The 24,073-nt window shown below is 30.3% G+C and overlaps 1 protein-coding gene across 3 annotated transcripts; it reads right to left on the bottom strand.

Moving 5' to 3' along the window:
- Positions 1 to 7,973: 7,973 nt before the first annotated feature.
- Positions 7,974 to 23,381, bottom strand: LOC108338579 (aldehyde dehydrogenase family 3 member H1). Of its 3 annotated transcripts, none has more exons than XM_052881036.1 (10): positions 23,145 to 23,381; positions 11,517 to 11,585; positions 11,339 to 11,435; positions 11,008 to 11,214; positions 9,706 to 9,821; positions 9,502 to 9,606; positions 9,251 to 9,423; positions 9,055 to 9,145; positions 8,713 to 8,862; positions 7,974 to 8,407 (listed from the first exon to the last, which is right to left on the bottom strand). In XM_052881036.1, the coding sequence occupies exons 1-10, from the start codon at positions 23,364 to 23,366 to the stop codon at positions 8,174 to 8,176; spliced, it is 1,464 nt and encodes a 487-aa protein (XP_052736996.1). In that variant the 5' UTR covers positions 23,367 to 23,381; the 3' UTR covers positions 7,974 to 8,173. The 3 variants fall into 3 exon arrangements, with proteins under 3 accessions (XP_052736996.1, XP_017431023.1, XP_052736997.1); XM_017575534.2 differs by lacking the exon at positions 23,145 to 23,381 and adding an exon at positions 13,528 to 13,846; XM_052881037.1 differs by lacking the exon at positions 23,145 to 23,381 and adding an exon at positions 13,063 to 13,098.
- Positions 23,382 to 24,073: the final 692 nt, after the last annotated feature.

Genomic DNA, 24,073 nt, shown 5'->3' with positions numbered 1-24,073 from the left:
ATCGTCTAATGATGATGTAAAAGCTTTAAAACAAGAAGTTAGCAACGTAGAAGGGAAGCTAATTAATTTGAAAAGAGAAAATGAAAATCTTAAGGTAATGGGTGTTTAGGCCTCCTAATCAAAGGTTTTAAACACCCTTCTGATAGACGAAGATTAGGCTTCAAAGAAAAAATCACTCATTATGTGTCCAAATCTAAATTTATTTCTTTTGTCAAAGAAAATGAGAAAGAATCTAGTAATGCATCTAATTCTAAAAAGAAAAGGATGCCAAAAAATAAAAACATTGGACCCAACTCTAGATGGGTACCAAAGGACAAAATCATTTCTCTTGCAAATTTGTTGGATGATTGAAAAGAGACTCTTATCATAACACCAGGTCAATGGATTTTAACGATTCTTAATGGGAAGAAGTTCTATGTTCCAAGACCTGATAATAGACCTCAAAGTAAATCCAAGAGGAAAGAAGGTAAGAACAGGAAAGATAAGTATAAGTGTTTTCCTATCTAGTGATAATTCCTTTTAAAAGGCCCAAAACATTATCTAGTGACAAATAGTCAATATGATAGTAGATACAATATTATGCTTGAAGAAAGCCTTACATATAAGTTAATGACAATGAGTTTGAACATAAAACATTAGAGCTAGATGATGCATTTTCTAAATTGCAAATAGGAAAGATAGCATCTAAACTTATCTACGCATCACCTACACCTAAAGCGTCTAGAGCTCCAAAAATGTCATGTGAAACCGAAGCGTCTAGACAAAAAGAAGCAAACCTAAAGAGAAAATAGAGCCTAGTGCATCACATCATCTAGTAGAAAAGAATTATCCAACAAATAAGATTATTGGTGACATCAAGCAGAATGTCCAAACCATATCTTTTCACAGACAAAGACCAGCATCTTTCATCTCTCAAGATGAACCGTCTAACATCAACAAGAGAATGATTCATATATCTTGTTAAAACAATTTTGCTATAAGTTTATCAAAAATCTAATACTGCATTCAAGTGTTAAACATATTGAAATTATGCATTATTTCATCCGAGATCATGTACAAAAGGGTATTGTGAATTTACAATGTGTAAAGACAAAGTATGAACTTGCTAGATTCTTCACTAAGCTCTTAGTTGAAGATAAACTTAATCGTCTAAGAACTCTTTTGGGCATGAAAGTGAAAACACAGGAAAATAGTAGAAGGGGTGAATAGGGTTTTTGATATTCTTTCGCAAATAGCGTCTTATGGGTTTTCAAAAGATTAGCAAGCAAGAATACATTCAGACGATGATGTTTCAAAAGGCTTTATAAAAGCTTTTAAGGAAAGAAAACAACAAGGCATAGTTTTTATACTGGTTCACTCAACCTAAGCTACGTCAAGTTCTCCCTTAAGAACTCTTAAGGGGTTCCACTAATCTTTTCAAGATTACATGAGTTTTTCCTCTTTAGGTTTACAACGAGTATTATCACCACTCCTTCTTTCCTAGTCAACACGACTAGTCCGAGTTTAACCACTCCTGGTTTACAAGTATTCTTACCACTTCTAGTCCTAAATATTTTAATCACTTTTAGTCTCAAACCTATACAAGTGCTTTAATTCTCTTCAAAATTTACAACACAAACAATGTTAAGGGCAAAGATATAGATGATAAATCTTAGAGAGAAGATATAAAAAATATAAAGAGTTTTGTGATTTGCTAAGAAGTTTTCTCTCAAAGATTATTGATCAGGAAGTGGTCATCAACATAGAGACCATTATCGTTGCTACAAAGTTCCCCAAATATAACAATTGTTACTATGTTGGCTAGGATGATATGTACGTAAATATACAATGCAAAACATCAAAAGGGAGTACATAAGGAGTTCATCTGCAGGGAGTTGTGCCCCTATGCCAAAGTTCTCCAACACGTTTGCTCTAAGACGTTCTTGCACAAGAATAGATAACGAGACCATACAACGGAGCTGGGTAGATTTTCCATCTACCATGTAATGACTAGGGTTCCCTTTAACCTGCCTCACATAATCTTCATTCATTTCATTTACCCCATCAAGAACCTGCATGAGGAGGTTGACAACTGCTACTACTCCTCATTGGTGTATAGGTTGATTGTTGAATAAAAGGAGTTTAAGAATATGATGTTTGTAAGTGTTCCAGTTCCTATAAGGAAAAACATCTTGGTGAATGATGCTTCTTGAGGCTAAAAGTTTATCATCAACAACATAAAGCAGATGTAGTTGGAGGCGAAGAGACTAACAAAGATCCCTCCTTTTGACGCCACCAAAATCACCAATGTGAGGAAGAACATACTGACCCCTTGATGTGATCATATATGGGAAAAACATGAAGAAAACAAAAGATTCACAAGAAGCATAGCAAAAGGGAACCACTTCATCACATGTCTTCTTTACTCTTTTTTCCCAAAAGAGTAGTGTAGGATTTTTTGGGCTTGTATTTTCACCCTTAGTTGATTAAGTCGTCCACCACTTCCTATTTAGCTTGTCATTTATTTTAGTTTGTGTTGTAGGGAACTTATATATTCTTCTTAGCTTGAGAGTTCAAGCAACGTGGGACATAACATGGCTTGGACTTAAAAGAAGTGAAGAATAAATAATTCTCCCCTTTTGGGATTGTAGTTCACGACCAACACCTATTGTTTTCTTAGTTTTGAACTTTGGGAGAGTATGGGAGCTTATAAACCGTTAGGAAAAGTTAGAAAAAGGAGATGTGGGACTTAGGATATGCCTTGGCCGAAACTTCCTCTCTTTGGTTGCACATTTTGCTCTTTCCCACATACCCTAGATCATCACCTTGCTCCCTCTCCTAAAGCTATATATAGAACCAATTACCCCACCCCTGCCCCATTTGTACACACTTTGAGATTGAATAATATTCATAGTTTTGCATTCATTTGCAATCTTCTTAGAGACAAAATATATCTCTTAAGTTGATATTTTGACCTTATCTTGTTGATGATGGCAAGTAGTCATCTTCACACTTATTTGTCATTCCTTTTCCCTTCTATTTTCTTTTATTTAAATTATTGCCTTAGCTTTCAAGTTTTCTTCTACTTACTCATATTGTTCCATATTATGTGGTATCTAGAGCTTAGGTGATCTTCTTTTCTTAGGAATGTATGCTTAGGTAGACTTTTGTTTTCAACACTTAAGCTAGCATCATAAAGTTGTCTTTATACTCCATGAACTAGTTGCTTAATTCAAATTCAACTTGTACCTTTTATGTTGGACTGAAAACGTTTGGCCTGCACCTTGGGGGCGTCTTAAGGGTGCTAAATCCACTCCAAATCGGTACCATTTGTTGTTTATCCAGCCCTTGTCCAACAGCCAAAACATCCCTACAATTGCAAAGAACAATTAGCATGGAGGTCTTCAATAAGTGGGGCTTTTAATCCATTGTTTTTTCTAGCTTTTATCTCATTGTCTTAGCTGGATTTTTCTTGTATTTTCTTGTATGTAAGCCCTTGAATTGAATCATATGTTGTTTCCTCTTTAGGAGTTGTCTAGATTTCTACTTTGCTTTGCACTTGTTTGATTAAATGAACCTTTAAATCTTGCATGCTTAAGAATTGAGATTGATCACTTTAGGACTTAAGTGTGCTTGTTTTGCTTATATGTTCTTTACTTGTAGAAATTGCTTACACAAAAACAATTTTTTCAAACACACTCACACACTTTTAGTACTTGGCTGAAAACTTCTCCATGCTTTAAAAGCTTGAAGTTAAGAAACAAATTCATGATTCCCTTGTTTGGCCGAGACACTTCCAGCATAATGTTTATTTGGTGTGTTTGAAAAAACTCATTGATTTCTACATTCATACTTCTTAGAACATATAGGTTTGAAATAAGTCAAATTATTTCCACTTCTCTTAGATTTTTCTTTTCTTGCATATTTATCTTATAAGGAAGATATTGGCTTCTTTTTTAGGCTCTTCATTTGAGTTCGCGACGTCAAGATCTTCCCATGTGCTCATGGGAACCTTTTTCTTATCGTTTTTGGTGAAGGTTACCTTCTTTTTCGACTTTTCAAGATCAAGACATTCTGACCTAAAATGTCCTAACTTCTTGCACTTATAGTATAACACTGGTCCGTTTTTCGTTTTGTCCTTGGGTTTGTTTCTCGAGGTTGATCCAACACACTTTCCTATAAAGGAAGTATTCTTTTTCTTTCTTTACATGCAATAGATCTTCCTAGAGATGAATGATAGTTCATCCTCTTCTTCCTCTTTGTTAGAGTCTTATTCCTCTTTAGACTCTTTAGAGGACTCTTCAGCCTTAAAGGCTTTTGTGGGTATCCTTCTAGCTTGTCTCTAAGCCTTGAAAGCAATGCTCTTGTCTTTTCTCAGCATCTCATCCTGCTGAAGCTTTAGCTCATGGACCTTTAGGATCCCAACGAGCTCTACTAAGCTTATCCCATCAAGATTTTTCGAGGTCCTAAGGGTAGTAACTTGCAGTCTCCATTGTTTGGGGAAGTTGCAAAGAATTTTGTCAATGTTATCAAAATTTTCATAAATCTTACCTAATGATCTTAGCTTGTTTAAGATTGTTTGAAATATGTTGAATATAACTTGTATGCTTTCGTTGTCCTGCATAGAGAATAACTTGTATTGTTTGCTCAACAGACTCAACTTATTTCTCTTCACTTCACTTGACCCTTTGAAGGTGTGGACTTTCCTATACTCCTCTTCAGAAAGAGCACACATTAGTGAGTTATGTGCTTTTGAGTTAAGAAGATACCTTTGTTTTTTGTCGTCTAACCATTTATCTCTCTCCAGTAACTCGCCCTTCTCGTTTAAGGGTATGTAGTTTCCATTTTTAACTACAACCCACATGTCAATGTGACAAGATTCAAAGAATGCAATCATTCTATGTTTCTGAACTTTTCTCCTTCAAACAAAGGAGGACGATTAACATAGCCTTTGTTTTCCATCTACTAGTAAGACCTTTTTCTTATGTCCTTTTAAGAACTAACCCCTAAGGTTAGCTTTGATACCAACTAAAACACAGGAAAACACTAAAACAGAAACGGGTATTGAATAATATTTTAAACCTTTTCGCAAATAGTATTTAATATTACTTTGCAGGGATTAGACGATCTGCAATAGTAGTTAAGCACTTAGGTTTGTAGAAAGCGTTGAATGGAAAACTTGTTTAAAAGCAAAGGTAGGAAAGCACACTTTGATTCTGAGCAGGTTTTTTTATACGAGTATTATCATTTAAAGCTTGTCTATTTTGAGTAACTTTAAAGCGTTTATAATATATAGCGTTTAGCACTAGTTATATGTATCATAAATAGTCTAACTTTTTATTAGACGTTTTTGTGATTAGACGTTTTGTTATGAACTTTATAGCGTTTAGCGCTTGTCAGCCATACAATAGACATTCTTATACTTTTGGACACTCTTATATCATTTAGGCACTTAAAAGGTAGTGTTTAATGCTTCTAACCAATTATCTTAAACGATTAAGCATTATTTGATTTTTGACGTTATCTTAAACTTCAAAACAATGTTTGTTTCTTAACAGTTACTTCACTAAATATGTAATGAAGGCACTTAATTATTCTACAATAATTTAAAGAGAAAGATGACACTAAAATAAATATCAAATTCTTTTTTATATAGTTAACTATTAGTTTTAACCCTTTATTAATATTACTTAAACCACGAAATAAAAAAATCAGGATTAAAACATAAAACTTTCATAAATTGTCTTATATGTATTTGAAAATTATTTTGATATTGATATAGTGATGAAGACATGGTTACACTATAAATTTGAAAATGTTTTTAATTAATGATGCCATGATTGAACTTGATTAATATTTATACTATAATTTTGGTGTGATAAGAGTAATTATAATATAAAATGAATCATGTAGTTATAAATTTTAGGTAATATATATGGGACAGATTTGTAGCATCAACTTTGATACCTATAATTATTGATGGATAAATATGACATGTTATTTGTTTTTCTCCATTATAAACTTGATTTCATCCTTCTCATTCAACAACACACACCAATCACAGAAACAAAAGTGGAAGATCTCAGCGTTATGAACTTTGTTCTTTGAAGCATAGGAATGAAAATAAAAATAAAAAATAGAGTCATTAACAAAAAAAAAATGTTAAGTAAATTATTCTGAATTAATCTTCTAAAATATGTATATTGACATGGCTTCAACACGTCATCAACCAAGATCTAAGTGATCTAAAGTTGTCATTTGAAACTCTAGCTCACGAACTAATACCTTTTAAAATCAAGCCTTATTTTTCTTGGTCACTTAATACGAGGCTTTTTAAAAGTTCTAACCCATTAAAGTCCCACATTAAGTGGGTTGAATTATGGTTAAGATAGTTTATTTTTAATAGTTCATTTTTTAATGCATTTTCAATTATTTAGTTCATTTTATTTGAAATTTTTGTTCAGTAATTTTCAAATTTCACATTAAATTTTACTAATATCTTTTTTTTCTTTGAATATAAATATTAGTTTTTTAAAAAGCTATTCAAAATAATTTTTTAATTATAATCATATTTTAGATACATAATTTTATTATTTTGAAAAGTAAAAAATATAATGTAGGTTAAATTTGTTTAAGCTTTAAAATAAGATAATTTTGAAAGAAAAAGATGTTCCAAATAAGTCACTTTTTATAAATCCAAAGATTACTTATATTTAAGTATAATTGTAAAAACATATTTTCTTTTAATTCTTTCGTGTTTTGAAAGTTTTTATCAATTTATTTTTATAAACTAGGTAAAAAAGATTCTATATAAATAAACATTTAACTTATTTTTGTTTTGACAACGCACTTCAGTTTAAAAAGAAATGACTTTTTCTTAAAAAGAATCCTTCATAAAAAAATCAAATAAGTTATTATTTTTATATTTTTTGTATATCAAAATTGAATAAAAATACACATAATTTTATAAAATTAAAAAATAAAATAGAAAACTAAATATTAATACAATCCCATAATTTAATTCAGAATCGCACGCTAGTGAATATAATTATATTAGATCAATATATTAATTTAATCAAAAAAATTTAAATAATATTAAAAATATATTATTAAAAATAAAATAGTCAACATGTTAAAAAAAATAAGTGTTATAAAAGATTTTTTTGGACTTTATCCATGTGGATTTATCCATGTGGGTCAATTCTAATTTAATTCTAATTTAAGAAATCTTCAAATTGGCAAGTACTTTACACTATAAAAATGATTAATCATTTTTGTACTTATAAGATCAAAAGAAAAATATCTCACACTTCTAGATATAAAAGGGACCCTTAATTATAACTTTTACATACGAATAAATAAAGTCACATTTTTTACAAAATTATTGATGTTATAAATATATACAACTCGCATCTATAATATTATAATTTCAACTTAATATTTAAAACTTAATACTTTTTTCACTCAACATTAATGGAAGGATTACATCAATTTTAGCCACATTCTATTATGAGTAAGAGAATGAATCTAGTCGGATTTAATTATGAAAACTTCTAATCAAAAGATAAAATTATGAAACTTTTTCAGATAAGCTAACTTTTAAACCTAATTATTGTGACTATATGATCTACATTTACTTATTCCGTCCTTTCTCTCTCTGCCTCGCACACATAAGGTGTTATCACAATATTCTCTTGGTTAATTTATTAAAAGTTAAGAAATCACAACAAATTCATTAAATAAAAATGTAAAAACTAAGAAACTTTGTGATTTTCATTAAGAATTGTGTTCAAAAAGGCATTGCACAAAATATATTCCTATTATTCATCTATATATATCTTCAAAGGAGAATAGCCCAAAATCAAAATATTATAAGTAAAATTCAAGGGTAAACGATTTATAGAAGGGAAATGATCCTTTTATACCCATTTTTTTAAATATCCACTTCACAACTCTATAAAGACGTCATAGAACTTGCTGCCAAGAGAGATCAATACAACTAATCAAACCAAGATTTACCATTATGATACCAATATCAGTGCTTATTAGCATGGAAACTGATAGAACATGATAACCACAAAGCGTCTTAAAAGAAATCCTATGAAGAACAGCAATATATACATAAAATTAAATTATATCCATAATGAAAGCAGTATTAAAAGCATCGAGATACCAATGTACTAAATATTAAAGTCTAGGACCAACCAAACAGGGCACGAATAATACCAAGTATGCCACCACCAATGAGGGCTTTTAGCAATCTTTGCTTTGTACTTGTGTATGGTGGGTACCTAACTGATGCATCACCAATAAAACTGCGATAGAGAACTGCCTTTTTGTGGCTAAATGCATCAAATGAGAATTTCCCGTGGTATGCCCCCACTCCACTCTCACCAACTCCTCCAAATGGCAAAGTATGAACCGCAAGCTGCATTAAAAAAAGCCACATTTAATATGAAGAAACTGATTTCAGGATGAACCAAAACAATAAATACATGGGTCGGAAACAACACATTCTATTTAAAGAATCTCCTAGCGTATATAATGAAATCCGAAAAAATTTTGAGATATTATTTTGAAGTTATTTTCTTTTAATCTTCTACAGTAATACAATTTATATCATTGCCTCCAGTCTTTTAGTCTTGAAGAAGATTTAAGTGATAAATTATACTGATGTTCTGCTTGCACATAAGAATCGGAGGTATTCAAGGGTTAGAGTATAAAAACAATTACATGTAAAGTAGTATCATTGACAACCACGCCGCCAGCTGAAATATTCCTAACAAATAGTTCCTTAAACTTCTTGTTATTTGTAAATATATATGCAGCGAGAGGCTTTGGTCCTGAATTGATCACAACAAAGCTTTCTTCCAGTTTGTCTACCTGTTTCAAGAAAAAGAAAATGGGCTTACCATAAAAGGTACCAATCATTCTTGAGCCATTTGAAAAACTGTGCATAAATGTTTTCATTAGACTACTCACTACGGTAAAAGCAAGAAACCAAAGAAACTAACTAGATTTTTACTATTATCTCACAAAACAATCAGTGTGGTGCAATGGTGTCTTAACACCTACCGTGAGGATGGGAAGTAAAGGACCAAATATCTCCTCACTCATAATCAAAGAATCCCGTGGGACATCCAAGAGAAGAGTAGGGCTAATCTTCCTGCAATGTTGAGAAAAGAAGAAATGCTAGAGTCAATATCAATTCTGTTTCACTAAATCAAGAATTTTTCCATAAAGTACCCCGAAAAGTAAATTCAGAACTCACAATTTGCTTTCATCCTTTTTGCCTCCATGAACAATCTTACCAGAAACCTTATCATCATCCAAGAGCTTTTTCAAGCGATTGAAGTGATTGGAGTTTACAATACGAGACAAATCTTCTGATTCCAATGGGTTCTTTCCATAAAATTTCTCCAATTCAGTCTTCAGCGCATCCACCTAGAAATAAGAGACAGCAAGCACTAAACAAACAGAAAAATAACAAATTTCAAATTACAATTAGGAAAAACTTATTACCAACTTGGGAGCATATTCTTTTGTTGTTATAACATAATCTGGAGAAATGCAGGCTTGTCCATTATTACAACCCCACTTTCCGGCAATTATTCGTCTTGTTGCTACCTGGACAATTCAAAATCAAATTAATTTAGATAAAAAAAAATGCAAAGAGGTCAGAGTGATGGTAAGTACCGGATAAAAATAAAACATGACAACGTATACCTTTAAATTGATGTTTGAATCGACTACAACTGGAGATTTTCCTCCGAGCTCCAGCACGACTGGTGTAAGGTGTTTTGCAGCAGCAGCCATCACAACACGTGCCACTCGTCCATTACCTAAAAATCCAACAATTACACGGGACACATTGTACTAAACTTATAAACAGAAAATCCAGGATCAGACACTAGAAAAACGATAATAAAGTGGATTTCTTGAATAGGACTGACACTAATAGTCTAACAATATGTTACAGATTACACACACAGTCAATGCATCTGAAATTTTAAAACAAGTACAAGGGGACTTGGTCACAACTCAACCAATTGAAAGAAGAATAATGCTCAAGAGCCAAGAGAGTCAACACTAATTTATCTCTTATCCTCAATTATCCATATATTGTTTAGACCACTTTCAAGTGCCATAATACCTATAAGCGATTTCTTACACAAATTTCCTGTTGCGTATCAATTAGATACAACTTTCCAAAGTTTCTACTTCAAATTTCCATCATGTTTACCGAAGGATATATGACCTAAACTTGAGAATTGACGTATGCAGAACACATTTCAATATGCAGGGATACTGCTCAAAATTGTTATCTGGACTATCTCCATGACCAATAACAGTACTATCTATATGTATTCCAATCTTTACAAATCGTTAAACGATAGAAATGAAAGAATAATTTCAAGAACAGCTATATAAAAGTTTATAGATTAGATGCCTATGATGCCTAAAACATAATTAAGAAATGAAATACTTCCGTTGTTATCCACCAAACTAAAGGAATATAAACTTTCATTGTTAGCAGACTTGTTAAAGTAATAGAAACAAGCAATATTGCATATGTATGATCGCTGATAATAGCATGCATCAAACTATCCACATTGATGTTTTTGTAGCATGCATGTGAATTTTTAGGACCTTAAGAACAAATGTTATCTCAAACTGATCTTTTGCAATCAAAATCAAAATCAAAAAAATTATAATGTTCTTTTTTTCTTTTTTGAATGCACCTGTTGAATTATCCAAAAGGGGTGTCAAAATTTGTATTATGTATAATAACATAAATAAAGAAAAATGCTTGCAAATGGCTCACTCGAAAATCTATGTGGCCCACGTCATTTGGAGGGACTCACATAGATTTCGCCAAATAATAAACAGTTGAAAAAAGTTAGTTACGGTATATCGCGAACAGCACAACATGCCTCAAAAGAGAAAAAAAAAATTATCAAAGAGAAGCAATATCATTTCAGGATTCTAATAAGCCGTCAAGAAAACAGAAGAGTTGCAAACAAGAACCTGTATAGAAAATTTTGTCCCACTTTTGCTCTAGCAATGCGGATGTTTCATCAACTGCTCCCTCAACAACTCTAATACATGAGTTATCCATGTAGTCTCCCAGCAGTTTTGCCATCAGTGATGATGTGGCTGGAGCAATTTCTGATGGTTTTAAAACCACAGCATTACCAGCTGCTATAGCTCCAATGACTGGATCAAGTGACAAAACTGGAAAGATAGATGGAAAATGTAATATTATCACCACTATAGATTTTGAAGAGCTTGGAGGAGAGAAAAAGGTGAGAAGTCAGCTCAAAGCAAATGAAACAAGGTCATCAAAATATTAACATACGAAAAGGGTAGTTCCATGCCGAGATGACTAGCACAACCCCCAGTGGCTCAGATACTATTTCAGCTGAAGAAGGAAAAGTTGCGAGTGAAGTTTTGACCTGCAATAAAGGGAAATTCATGTGATAAATAAAAAAGAATTGTGTCGAACAGTATCAGGAAAGAAATGCACATAAATATACCTTTTCGGGATATATCCAATGTTTCAATTCTTTGAGCGCAACTTTACTTGAGTTTTTCAACATAGCAATCTGCAACACAAACCTACCCCCAGTTACGAGAAGTTTGAAAATATCATACCTACACCATTGTAGAAAATATCGACACAACTTAATAAGCAGTAGTGCCGAAACTAGGTTTCATTCTACATTTTCAGATTCATGTCCTTATTAAAGGCTCCAAAATGTTTGGTAGTAATTATTTCTTAATCTCTAAAAGAATTTAGTATCCCTTGGATAAAATAGATTTAGTCTCTTTCCTATCTAAGGGTTATTAATAACTGGATATACACGGGACCACTGATTTCACATCATCGGAGATCTCCAATCAACGTGTACAGTATCAACCTAAAAAACTCGTTCAAAATCAAGTGGAGAAAGTTTGAAAAACAAGATAGCAAGGATAGAGCAGCCTAAGATATCAAAGTCCAAAATTTTAAAGTAGAAATAGCCAATTTAATAAGCATACACTCAATGAAAATTATCATTGCAATTTCAAGAGCTGTAATTAGAATTGCCTGCCATTACTCAAAAAGATAACAATGTAAAACACCAAGACACCAAGGATCTCTCCTCCAAACGCAAAAATTTTCTTTTTTTGGTAACAAATGTGAAAGGCGAGGATGCACTACTTTAAGAAGGATGCCAGGCATACCACACGTCTCAGACGAAAGCTTATATAGGAACTTCATTGGACTGTTCACATTTATTACTTTTCAATCCTACAGGTTTAGGTAATCCTGATTGGCACATACTGTCCTGCTTAAAGAAGCACATAATGTGTGAATTGTTTTGTACTTAAAAAGTAGTACCAAATGATGTGGGCATGCGCCATTTAGTAACTTCATAGCCAGAGGTATCTCAACTAAACTGAAATCCCTTTTGTCAACCGCATTAAAGAATAGAGGTGCTTCCGAACCAAGTTAGTGTGATCATACATTCAACTTCTCTTACAATTTGCTGTCAATCATTTTTATCCTCTATCACCTTACTAATTTCCTATAACATTATTATGACATCATCAGCTTCTCTCCCGACTTTTTCCCTTCATCCACATACCCCAAAAATGCTGTGCCCGTAAACAGTTTTCAAGCAACAAACCTTAAACGCTCAATTTAATTAAAAAAAATAATCAGAAACCATAATAGAGCAAGGATACAGTGGCCTGCAACAACATATCCAGTGACAGTAGTTTAAGTAACCAGTTTGAGTGCTCTGCATTAAACGGTACTGGCAACAAATTCAGTCATTTAACCAACTAAAAATGATAAAGGTTCATTAACCCTTGTGACCAAATATCTCCTCATCCAATCACATACCGCTATATTTATATGGGTTGATTTTTTTATTATAACAAATTGAAAAAGAAAAAGCATAAGAAACAGTTATTTTTTATCAATTCACAATTTCTAGTTGTCTGCCCGTTTTTAGTTGCCTAGATTAAGCCACAAGTACTGGCGCTAACAAAATCCATGGATTAAAACAGCCAAACGACCTGCAGTAGACTCACAAAAAACTCCGAGGCCCACATATTGACTCATCCTAAAGCAAAGAGTTCACCATTAATGCTCACACCAAACCAACCAGTCCCAAACGGCAACGTTTCCACCACCACAGGCAAAGAAAGGCGAACCGCAATCCCACAGACAAATAACCAACCGATAAATTCAATTATACCCCTTCCAACAAAACTAAAATAAATAAATAGAAATATCCCCAAAACAACACTATGCAACACGTCAACACTGCACACAAAAAACATTGCTCAGAAAAAAAAAAAAAAGGCCGTGACACACGGCATCACTCAGTCACCGTAATAAATGAACCTGCACAAAATCTCTATCACAAAATCCACCTGTGAAGAACAATTTTCGAAACATTCCTCTTCCACTACCGAGGTCAAACGACACGCACCACAAATACAGAGAAAGTAAAACACAGAGAGTAACAGCGAGAGCGGAATAAACAACAGCACCTCGTAAGCCACAGTTTCGAGCGGCGGCTTCGCGAGGTCTTTTCGGAGCGCGTCGATGATCTCCGGCTCGTGATCGGCGACGAGTTTCTCGAGCGCTTTGAGCTGCGTCACTCGCCAATCGTAACTGCGAGTTTTGCCCGAAGCGAAGGCTCCACGCAACTCCATCACGAGCCGCGACGCCGCCGGCGCGTCGAACGCACTCTCCGTGGACGTCGTTTTGTCTGAATCCTGAGACGACATTGCTGCTGTGCGTGTTGCGTGCAAAACGACACCACAAAAAATGAAGAAGAAAAATACCCGATGTGGAGCAGTGTTGAGTTAGGATATCCAATCTTATAGCTTACACAATACAGACAAAGAACAGTTTTTACTACCTTGAAGATTTTTAACTTGTTTGGGTTCCATGCTTTTCACAAAAGGATAATATCATTATGATTAATCAATTATTAATATATTAATAAAATGAAAATTTGAATTTTATATTTATTTAGCATTAATTAATGATTAAAAATGGGATATATGTTTCTTAGAGCGAAAAATATCTTTCTTTATAAATTTACAATGATATGCTATGTTATCAACTTATCTTACTTAACAAGGATCCAATTGTATGGTTTCTTATTTTGTTGATATGCCTTTTTTATTGGTTAATATAAAATAATGATAAGACCGTAGTTTATGCTTTACGCACATTATTAAAACATAATGACTATTTGATATGTTAACTAAGGCAGATTTGAAGAATTTAGGCCAATAATAATAGTTGTAAATAAATAGCATACTTTATTACAGTGTTTTAAATATTTTAAAATATTAATCATAGTGGCTAGGTTTATTTAGAAGAATTGAAACATGGACAGCAGTTTTTCTTTTAATTTTAATCATGTTCACTAGACATGTTAATGATTTTTATATTTAAATACATTTAATATTTTCTATAAAAGTTGTTGAATTGTATTTAATTCATTTAACATTTATTAATTTTAATTAATGATATGAATACGTTTCAACATATTTTAGGACAATTAGGTACAATTATAAATTGTAACAGTGAATGATTGGTAATTTTATACTTCTAAATTGAATTTAAATATAAGTTTTAAGTAAATAGTCCAATTAAACAACTTTATTTTACAACAATTTAAATAAGAAGAACTCTAGAGAATAAGATTATTACTTCAACTCTTATATTCAACATTTCAACTCTCATATTCAACATTTATGCTCTGTTCGTTTAAGTAAATTAATGGTATTATACATACAGACGATAAAAATAAGTAATATTTGATGTTCGCATGATTTGATTTGAGGATGACATTAAGAAAAGATTTGCAAGATTAATCATCTACTACATCTCGCATATGAGGAGGAATTTGAAAGAGTTTAAATATTTTTATTATATTACCCCTACACTTTTTAAATAACTTACTAGATAATGATGTTTTTCATAATCGAAAAATATTTTTTTAATAGTAATAATAATAATAATAATAATTAAAATAATAATAATAATAATAATAATAATAATATAATATATTTTTTTAGTTCTATATTATTTTTTTTTATTAATTCTAATATTTTAAAATAAATTTTATAAAAAATATTTTACTCACAAATATCATTTTATATTAATATTACCATTAAGAAAAATTTGATAATTTTAATTTTTTATTTATCAAAATATTTTTTTATTTATTATATTAGTGAAATCTCTCACAAAATTTTATAAAATTTTACTCTCAATTACTCTCAAATTTCTTCATAAGAACAATATATACATTACTCTCAATTTTTCTTAAATCTTTCCACTTAAATAAATAAAAACATCTTTACTATCTTAGCTGTGATTTCACCTAATAGTATAGTATAAAAATATTATCAATAAATCATAACTTATCTTTACTCATCATCTCAAATATTCATTAACTTTAATCAATCTTCTTTTATTTATTTCTCTAAATACTGTTTTTAGAATTTAAAATAATTTTACATCACATTATAAATGATTTATAAAATTTATAATTACAAAATTTAATTAAAACAGAATAAATATACTTAAATTTTAATCGTAAAATAAACTATAATAAATTTATATATGTAAAAATACTTATTTTATTTATATTTTAATTATTTTGAAATGATTATTTATCTATATTATTAATATGGTGAATTTTCTGACACAACTTTTTTAATTTTATTATCTATTTTTAAAATTTTAAATTATTATCATAATATAAAAACATCGATACAATAAAATAATTATTTATAATAAAATTATTTATGATTTAATAATATTTTTTATTTCAAGAATTATCTATATTATTAACTAAGAAACTCTGTCATTTGATGTATAATTGTTTTTTAATTTTATTTATTAAGTAACTATTTTTTAAAATTCAAAAAACTACTTATGATAAAAATATCATCTAGACATTAAAATAATTTTCTATAGTAAAATTCTTTTATAGTTTAATAATATTTTTTAAACTATAAAATAATTTTTTAACAATATTTGTAAAATTATTTGATAGGTAACAATTAGACAAACTCACGTGTTCATCTAATAAAATTAAAAAAAGAAAAAAAAAACTATTTGATAATTGGCTAGTTGATATGTTATGGGAGGAGAGGATGGTCACACGATGATGGAAGCGCGTAACGGACAAGGAAGTTGGTTGTCCCTTTGGAAGTTGTTTCAATGTTCATTGCATATGTTTTGTCTGGTCTCCATCATTTGGGAAGTTTAATTTACAGAAGTTTTGTGGTCCTAACACTTTCTTTATAGCTTGGTTAGTTTATTTATTTATTTATTGTTACTTTAGGTTTAATTGGAATTTTTTTATCGTTTTATATATTGAAATTGTAAGAATTCATTTTTTTTATAGTTTAACTGATATATTTAAATGTAACATGTTATTCTAATTTCATCAATTGAATTTTTTAAATGTTACAATTACATAATTGTAATCCTCTCATTAATTAAAAATCTGTTTACATCAATACCATAGTCTTTCAACTATACACTATATTATTGACTAAAAGTTAATTATTACTATTTGAATTTTATTTTTTTATATAATAAATCTCTTTTATAATTTTTTATTTTTAAGTAATATTTTTTTAATAAGTGTTGATAATAAAAGCGTGAAACAACGTATTTATACTATTATAACATGATTTATGTATTCCAAAATCTTTTTGATAAACATTTAAACAAATCTTTTTGATAAACAATTTTTGATAAAAATTGTTAAAAATAAAACAGATAGTTAGGAAAAGTATTTCTACTTAAAACCTGGAAAGTTCAATTGTCACTTGATTAAAATAATTGATATACTTTGTAACGCTAATTTAAGTTTAAATCTTATATTAAATGATAAAAAAATTAAATAACATATATAATGAAAAGGATCTATAATCTATAATGATATTGTCTTAAGGTCTTAGAATTAAAAATAATAATGATCTCTTATGAAAATTTAATTTGAGTCTCATTATTGTTGAAAAAGATTTATTAATTATCGTAAGTACTTACGTAGTTGGCACCTCTAATTTATTAGTTATCGTAACGTATTACATAATCTTTATATATATTTTTTAAAAAGAAAATATTGAGCTCTTAAAGTCAATAAGCAAGTTTGGATGAGAAGTCATATGTACATAAGTCATTCCTAACGTTTAATATAACCTTCTCTTTCTTTTCTGGTTAAACTACTTGCGTCCTTTTCAGATTTCAAAAGCACAAATTTCGCACCAATATTTGGTGGAATGTTACATCATTTAATAATATTAGTATACGCTATTGATGCTTCAAATATGACTACGAATCATCACCTCAATGTAATATGTTGGATGTCCTTGTTTTAGACCATAGAATTGTACAAGCAGCTTTAAGCACTATATAAAATTATATAAACTTCTTCTATCCAAATTTAAATTATATATTGTTGCCATTATTTATAATAACATTTCAAAATTAAATAATAAAAATAATTAATCGAATGATTCATATTTAAATATATTTTTAAAATTTGATTATCGGATTCTTAACTTGTAAAAACAATTTTCAATCCAAGGATAAATTATGGAAAAAAATATTATTGAATTGATAATTATTTTCTATATTTAGCAATATTAAGATGAGTGACATCCTATCTAAAGAAAGAATACACATATATAAAATAGTCAGAAAACTTTTTGAAGAAAACTTTCTTTAAATAGATTCATTGGAACATTTTCTACCCTAATAAATCAATTTAGAATTTTCTGACTTGTTCTAGAATGGGAAGAAAAAATAAAATTAAAATCAAAATTATGAAACAGTAATTTAAAATAACTAATTAAAAGTATTGAGTTTAGATCTTAATTATTTTAAGAGAAGAAATAAAATAAAAAAAATAATTTATGATTTTTAATATAACTAAAAATAAAATAAAAAGATCGGACCTTTGTGTAAATAGAGAAGTGTGAAGAGGAGTGTTGCATAGCTTATCATACCTAGCACAATAAATCTTTTAGGTTTACTTAAGTTTCTTGGTAGTTGAAAATTCATGAGAAGAATTATTTTATTCATAACATTAAACTTGATATAACCTTAAAATATATAATGGATGCATTATCTTTATGAGACTTAGTTTAAGGCGTTCAATGACCATAGGAGCGACCAAAGGTAGTTGAACATGAGGCAAATGAGGTGCATAGAGTTACTTAAAGACTGTAACTTCGAGTTGCGATACCACCTTGGAAAGGCCAATGTTATTGTTACACTTTGAGTATAAAGAAGACTCAAGTTGTTGATTTTATGGTAAAGGAGTTGGAATTGGTGGAGAAATATAAGGATTTGAACTTTGGATTAGAATTGTAAGAAGAGCACATTAATTATAATTAACTAATGTTGATGGTGAAGGAGTAGTGTTGATGGTGATGATTTACTGATTTTAGCTTGAAACTATGATTAGAAAGTATAGTTAACTTATGTATCTTATGAATGTTGTTAATTTTAAGGAGAAATGTCACATTGTAAATATTAGGATATCTATTGAGTGAGAGTTCCAATTGTAAAGTCATTCAAATTTTACAAACTTATGAACTCATCTAGAGAATAAAGTTAAGTGGTCAAAGTTGAAGGAGGTTCCTATAGCAGAATTGGAGTGAAAGAGAATCATTCTAGTCATGCTATATGAAATTAACCGTATCATGGTATATGTAAAAGAATAAAAGAATATTTAAAGAGATGCAGCAAGTGATCCACACATGCATGTAAAAGTGTTAAAAAGCCTTTAAATGTTACATCAAATGTTACAATTTTTGTTCATCTTCAAGATGATACAAGAATAGAGATTGATCTTAATTTTAAACTTTTCACTATTTGTGTACTTATCTTAGAGAGACATCGCGTACTTAGATAGTTTGGGTAGACTTTATGTACTTGTTGCAAGATAGAAGTGACAATAATAGTATTTGTATCTTCTTTTATATAAGGAAACTCTTTATAATTAACATTTGAGAACTAAACGTAGCCCACGTTGAGGTAAACTAATATAACAACTAAGTTATAAATGGACCTTCTATTCTACATGCAAATCTTCTTGGTTAGTCCTTTAAAAATGGTTTGTGAACTTATTCATAAAACCATAAAACAACTTCCTATTATCGTCAAATATGTTTCTTGTAACAAGATTTTTAAAAGTATTTTATTAGCTCTATTAAAATTCATCCCCTTTATAAGATAGTTGTATCTTTTAAACATTATGTTACTTAAAACAACAAACTTGTATGTTAAACGTTTAGTACACTAAACATGCTTAAATGCTCTACAACATTTATAACATCAAATGCATGTATGGTTTGTAGTTTTTTGTCTGTGGTGCTTTGCTTCTCTTTATTTGTGCATATCATGACAATACCAAGCTTTATTCAAAATTATGTACAAGATTAGAAGGACGTTAAGAAATAGGAAGACATTCTTAGAATATTTCCTTAATTTTTTTTCTCTGAGGAAGTCATACACGCCACCTTTGCGAAAAGCTTTGTTGCTTTGGCGCTACCATGTACCTGACTTTGTACCTAGAGGCTACCTACTTTCCTCGAAGTCAACTCTTTATAAGTAACAATTTTTTCTCAAAGAAGGCAGGACTAGATGAAGAGAAAAATACAAGAATTTATCTTTAACTCTTACGTTGTTATTCTTTATCTGAGCTTCCATAGTCTAACGCTTTTTTTTTGTTTAAGAAAATTTTTTACAAGTCTTCAAATTTCATTGTATTGAAAACATACTCTCTTTGAGAGTTGTGATATGTATTTTTTTCAAAAATACTTTCATTGTGTTTGTAAATTTTGAAGAGAATCAAAACACTTGGTAGTTTAGTTTAGTTGAGTTAAATGGTTTAGTCAGAAAGACTAGTGTTGAACCAAGAGTGCGTAAACTCGTATATTCAGATTGCATAGTTGTAAATAAAGAGTGGTGAAACTCATAATATTTGAAAAGATTAGTAGAACCCCTTAAGAGTACTAAAGAGAGAACTGAACATAACTTAGCTTAAGTGAACTAGTATACACTAGTAAAAAAAGAGGTTTTTAACTCGCACCCGAAGCGTATCAAAATGCGGTGAAAATTTTGTAATTTTTACGAAACTATATGCCTCGGTTCAATTGGAACTGATGCCGAAAGGCTATACTACCTCGGTTCTCTGACCAACCGAGGCAAAAAACCCTACTTTCCCTTTACAAATCAGACTTTTCACATGCCAACCTTTTCAAAATAGGCCTACTGCCTCGATTCTGTGCAGAACCGAGGCAGTATGTCTTGCCAAAAGCTGACAACCTCTGTATTTGAACGTTTCAAATTCATTTTGTCAACCTCTACTGCCTCGGTTCCATATGAACCGATGTCATAAGGCCTTTATGCCTCGGTTTAACCACGAACCGATGCCTATAGTTATAAATATCTTTAAATTTTTTCCATTTATAATTTTATTTTAAATTTTTTCTGAAAGGTTTACGCCTCGGTTGTCTTTAGAATCGAGGCAGTAGAGTCTTATTGCCTCAGTTATCTACTTAACCGAGGTAATAACTTCTTCAATTTTTAAAATTCAGACATTTCATTCTCCCCTTTCATTCTCCCGTTTCATTCTTCCATTTCATTCTTCCCTTTCATTCTCCCCTTCCACAAGCTTCTCACCACCACCATCCTCAACTCGCACCAGTCAAACTCAACCTCAGACTCACATGCGAATTGTTGCTTCTCATCTCGCGCGAATAGTTTGTCGCGCTGCCTCCACCACTAGTCGCTACCGCTATCTCCCCTACTGGTTGTCGTTGCTGCCTCCATCATTCATCACTGCCGCTACCTCCACCACTAGCCACCATGATAAGATTTTTTAACCTATTGTTCCAAGTTGTTGCCTCTACTTCTCTCTCACGAACTACGTTGTTTGTTATCGTCATTGGATGTTCGCCATTGTCACTAGCTGTTTGTCACCGTCTTCGGTCGTTCGTCGTCGCCTTCAACCGTTCGTCACACTGTTTTGTCACCGCCTTCGTTGTTGTAGATAAAAAAGAAAAAAAAATGATTTTGAAAAGCAAAAGTTCGCATTTTCTGAAAAAAAAAAGGGATCTACCACCTCGGTTCGAAACCAACAGAGGCAAAAGACCCCCCACATAATGCCTCAGTTCAGAACCGAGACATAAAGGCTACCCCTTTTTGCCTCGCCTGTATATACCTCGATTCAGGAATCGCTGCATATAGACGAAAACAATCGGTGTCGTTTCCCTTTATTGCACTAGTGATAAAAACAAGCTTGTCTTGTTTGCTTTCCTTTATATATGTTTTCCTAAATGTTGTTCAAAAACTTAAAGTGTTTAATACATATTTGCGAAAAAGTTTTTCAAAACTCTATTCAACTCCTATTCTAGAGTTTTTCGTTTGTTTCATTTCAAACATAAACATAAAGATAAAACAAGTCATGAATTAAGATTACAAACATATCAATCATGGAACAATACTCCTTGTGGAGTTTTAAAGTCGTTTAAGTAATCTAATGTAAGACCTAGAAAAATTAGATATCTAAAAAGTGTGGTAGTTATGGGAATCGTTATTTAAATAAGAAAAAATAATTATTAAAGTAAAATGTAACACAATTATTTAGAGTTTCTTAATATGGATTAGTGATTATGTGTTTGGTTCTTGCTGTGCATAATAGATATTTAATTATTTTATTATTTGTTTATGTAAAATTATATATTAATATTTATAATAATTGTTATGTATTTATTAAAGTGTGAATGTGTTGTTATATTTATTTGAAAATTGTTTTTGGTGGGAACGTGAGATCTTAAAAATTTTAATAATTAGAAAAATTTAATATTAGATGTGTTGCGAAAAATTTAATATTTATTTATTTAATTATATTAAAATTGTAATCTTCAGAAACAATAATACTGATAAGATATAATATTTGATCCTGTCAAGAAAATCAGAATCTCTTCTCTCCAACAATGTTAAAATATTTATTAACGTGAACCGGTTGATTTTTTTTCTTATATTTATATAATGAATTTGTTCTATTTCAATGTCATCTTCCTTCGTACGCATATATAGTCTGTAGATAATATATTATAAATTAGAAAAAAAACAGTTATAATTTGGAATGCTTTTGTCTTTTCATCACGTCACCTATTTTATTTACACTTATTTTTCAAAACGTAGAAATTTACCATACCAATACAATTTATAAATTCTATATGCATAAACATATTTTTCTTCGACGTTGATTTACGATTCAAAAGTCATAATCATATTTGTTTAAAATATCATAAAGGTATTTAGTATGTTTAAGACAATTTTGATAAAAAACTGAAAAAAAAAATTCACATCATCCAAAATTTAAGTTTAAAGATAGTTTAAATACATTTCATAATTTAATTCCGTAAGACATTTTCTAAGGATCAAATCACTATGAAACTTTAAGTTTTAAGAAGAGAATACTTAAGATACGAAGATTGACCACAAATATATTATTTTAGTAAACTTGAAGTTGAAACAATCACCTAGAAATTACAGTAGACTATTATACTATAGGACATTATAGGTTATCGTCTATGAGGATATATAGATGATAATGGTTAACAAAAAAAACCATGGTTTATATATATATACATATATATTTATAGATGATGATTTTTAGCAAATCATTCTTAATAAATATTTAAATAGATGAACTTTAGAAGAATTATTGTCTATAAAAAAATATAGACATAATTTTGTAGTTAATAATTAGTGTATGTATATGCATTAATAATTGATCATGTAAGAATAAATAAGTTATGTCAAAGATTAATTTTCTTTTACATTAACCCTTAATTGAGAATTTGTTCTATTATCTCATGTTACTTAGAAATAAAAATCAATAACAATTTAAATAGACTTTCCTCTCAATTCTAAAATGAACAATATATTAATTGTGATTATCAATTCTAACAATGTTATCACAATTACTTTTTAAATATTATAATATCATAAAGAATAAACTACCAAATTATTATTTCCTTGGATTAAAAATAGAAGTAACATAAATTTCTAAAAGCAATTAATTATAGTTTGGAGAGAGATTTAGTACCTCTTGCACAAAGGCTTCAGTTTCAGACTTAGACAGATCTGAGTGAAGAGCTTGAACAATCTCTTTCTCATGTTCTTCACTCAACTTGATGAGGGCCTTCAACTGGGAAATTCTCCATTCGCATCCACGTGTCTTGCCACAATCAAACGCTGCTCTCAGTTCCTCAACCATCGCTAAAGCATCTTCTGAACCAAACACTTTCTTCTTCGTGTTCGACGCCATGTTGTACGATGATGAATTTGGAGCATACACGAATGTTTTCCAGGGTTCACAAATCACAAACATATATGTAATAGCAATGGTTATTAGTCTCTTGTATTCATATTGTTTGTCCTTATCAGTGTCTTGTTCTTATAATTGTAGTATTGTCATTATTCACTTTATATATTATAGTGTGGTCCGACGGAGGAAGCTATGGCTGTCTGTTGTCTTCTTTACTTCAGATTTTCTTAATTAGTGGAATTGTATGTGTTCAATATATTATATTTTGATTATTTTTAATTGGAATGGTTGAATTATAATTAACAATATCATAAAAATATATTCATGATGTTTTTTTTTTATCTGGAAAAAATTGGGTTCTCCCAACCCAAATATAACAAAGTCAACAACATATAAAACTACAAAATACAATATAATAAGAAATTCTTTGATTGTCCTTCCTACCATAAGGAAAATCCAATATGAAAAATGTTCATATTTTGGCAATGATACTCTTCACAAGATGCTGAATATACTATTAATTAAGTTATTTCGGTACAATATAGCAAGCCTCGTGGTTCCTTTGTTGCCATAGTGTCTTTATCTTATCAAATACATGTAGCACTTATGATATAGATTGTCTTATAGTATTAGATGTGCATTCTCTTTGTAAACAATGGTTGTTGGTTTCTCTCAAAATTACCATCTACGACAGATTAGCTACTTAA

Source organism: Vigna angularis, chromosome 7, assembly GCF_016808095.1.
Source record: "Vigna angularis cultivar LongXiaoDou No.4 chromosome 7, ASM1680809v1, whole genome shotgun sequence".
Lineage (NCBI taxonomy): Eukaryota > Viridiplantae > Streptophyta > Magnoliopsida > Fabales > Fabaceae > Vigna > Vigna angularis.
Note: the sequence above shows the minus strand (reverse complement) of the source record. Positions and strands in the feature narration are given on the sequence as shown.

Bases quoted from the DNA above. Each gene is read 5' to 3' on its own strand.
- LOC108338579 (XM_017575534.2), bottom strand. From the start codon at position 13,767: ATGTCGTCTCAGGATTCAGACAAAACGACGTCCACGGAGAGTGCGTTC. The intron at 8,863-9,054 runs GTAGGTGTTAAG...TTCTTGAAACAG, and splicing joins CTTTACTTCCCATCCTCACG to GTAGACAAACTGGAAGAAAG. The intron at 8,408-8,712 runs GTAATTGTTTTT...TTTTTAATGCAG, and splicing joins TCAATGATACTACTTTACAT to CTTGCGGTTCATACTTTGCC.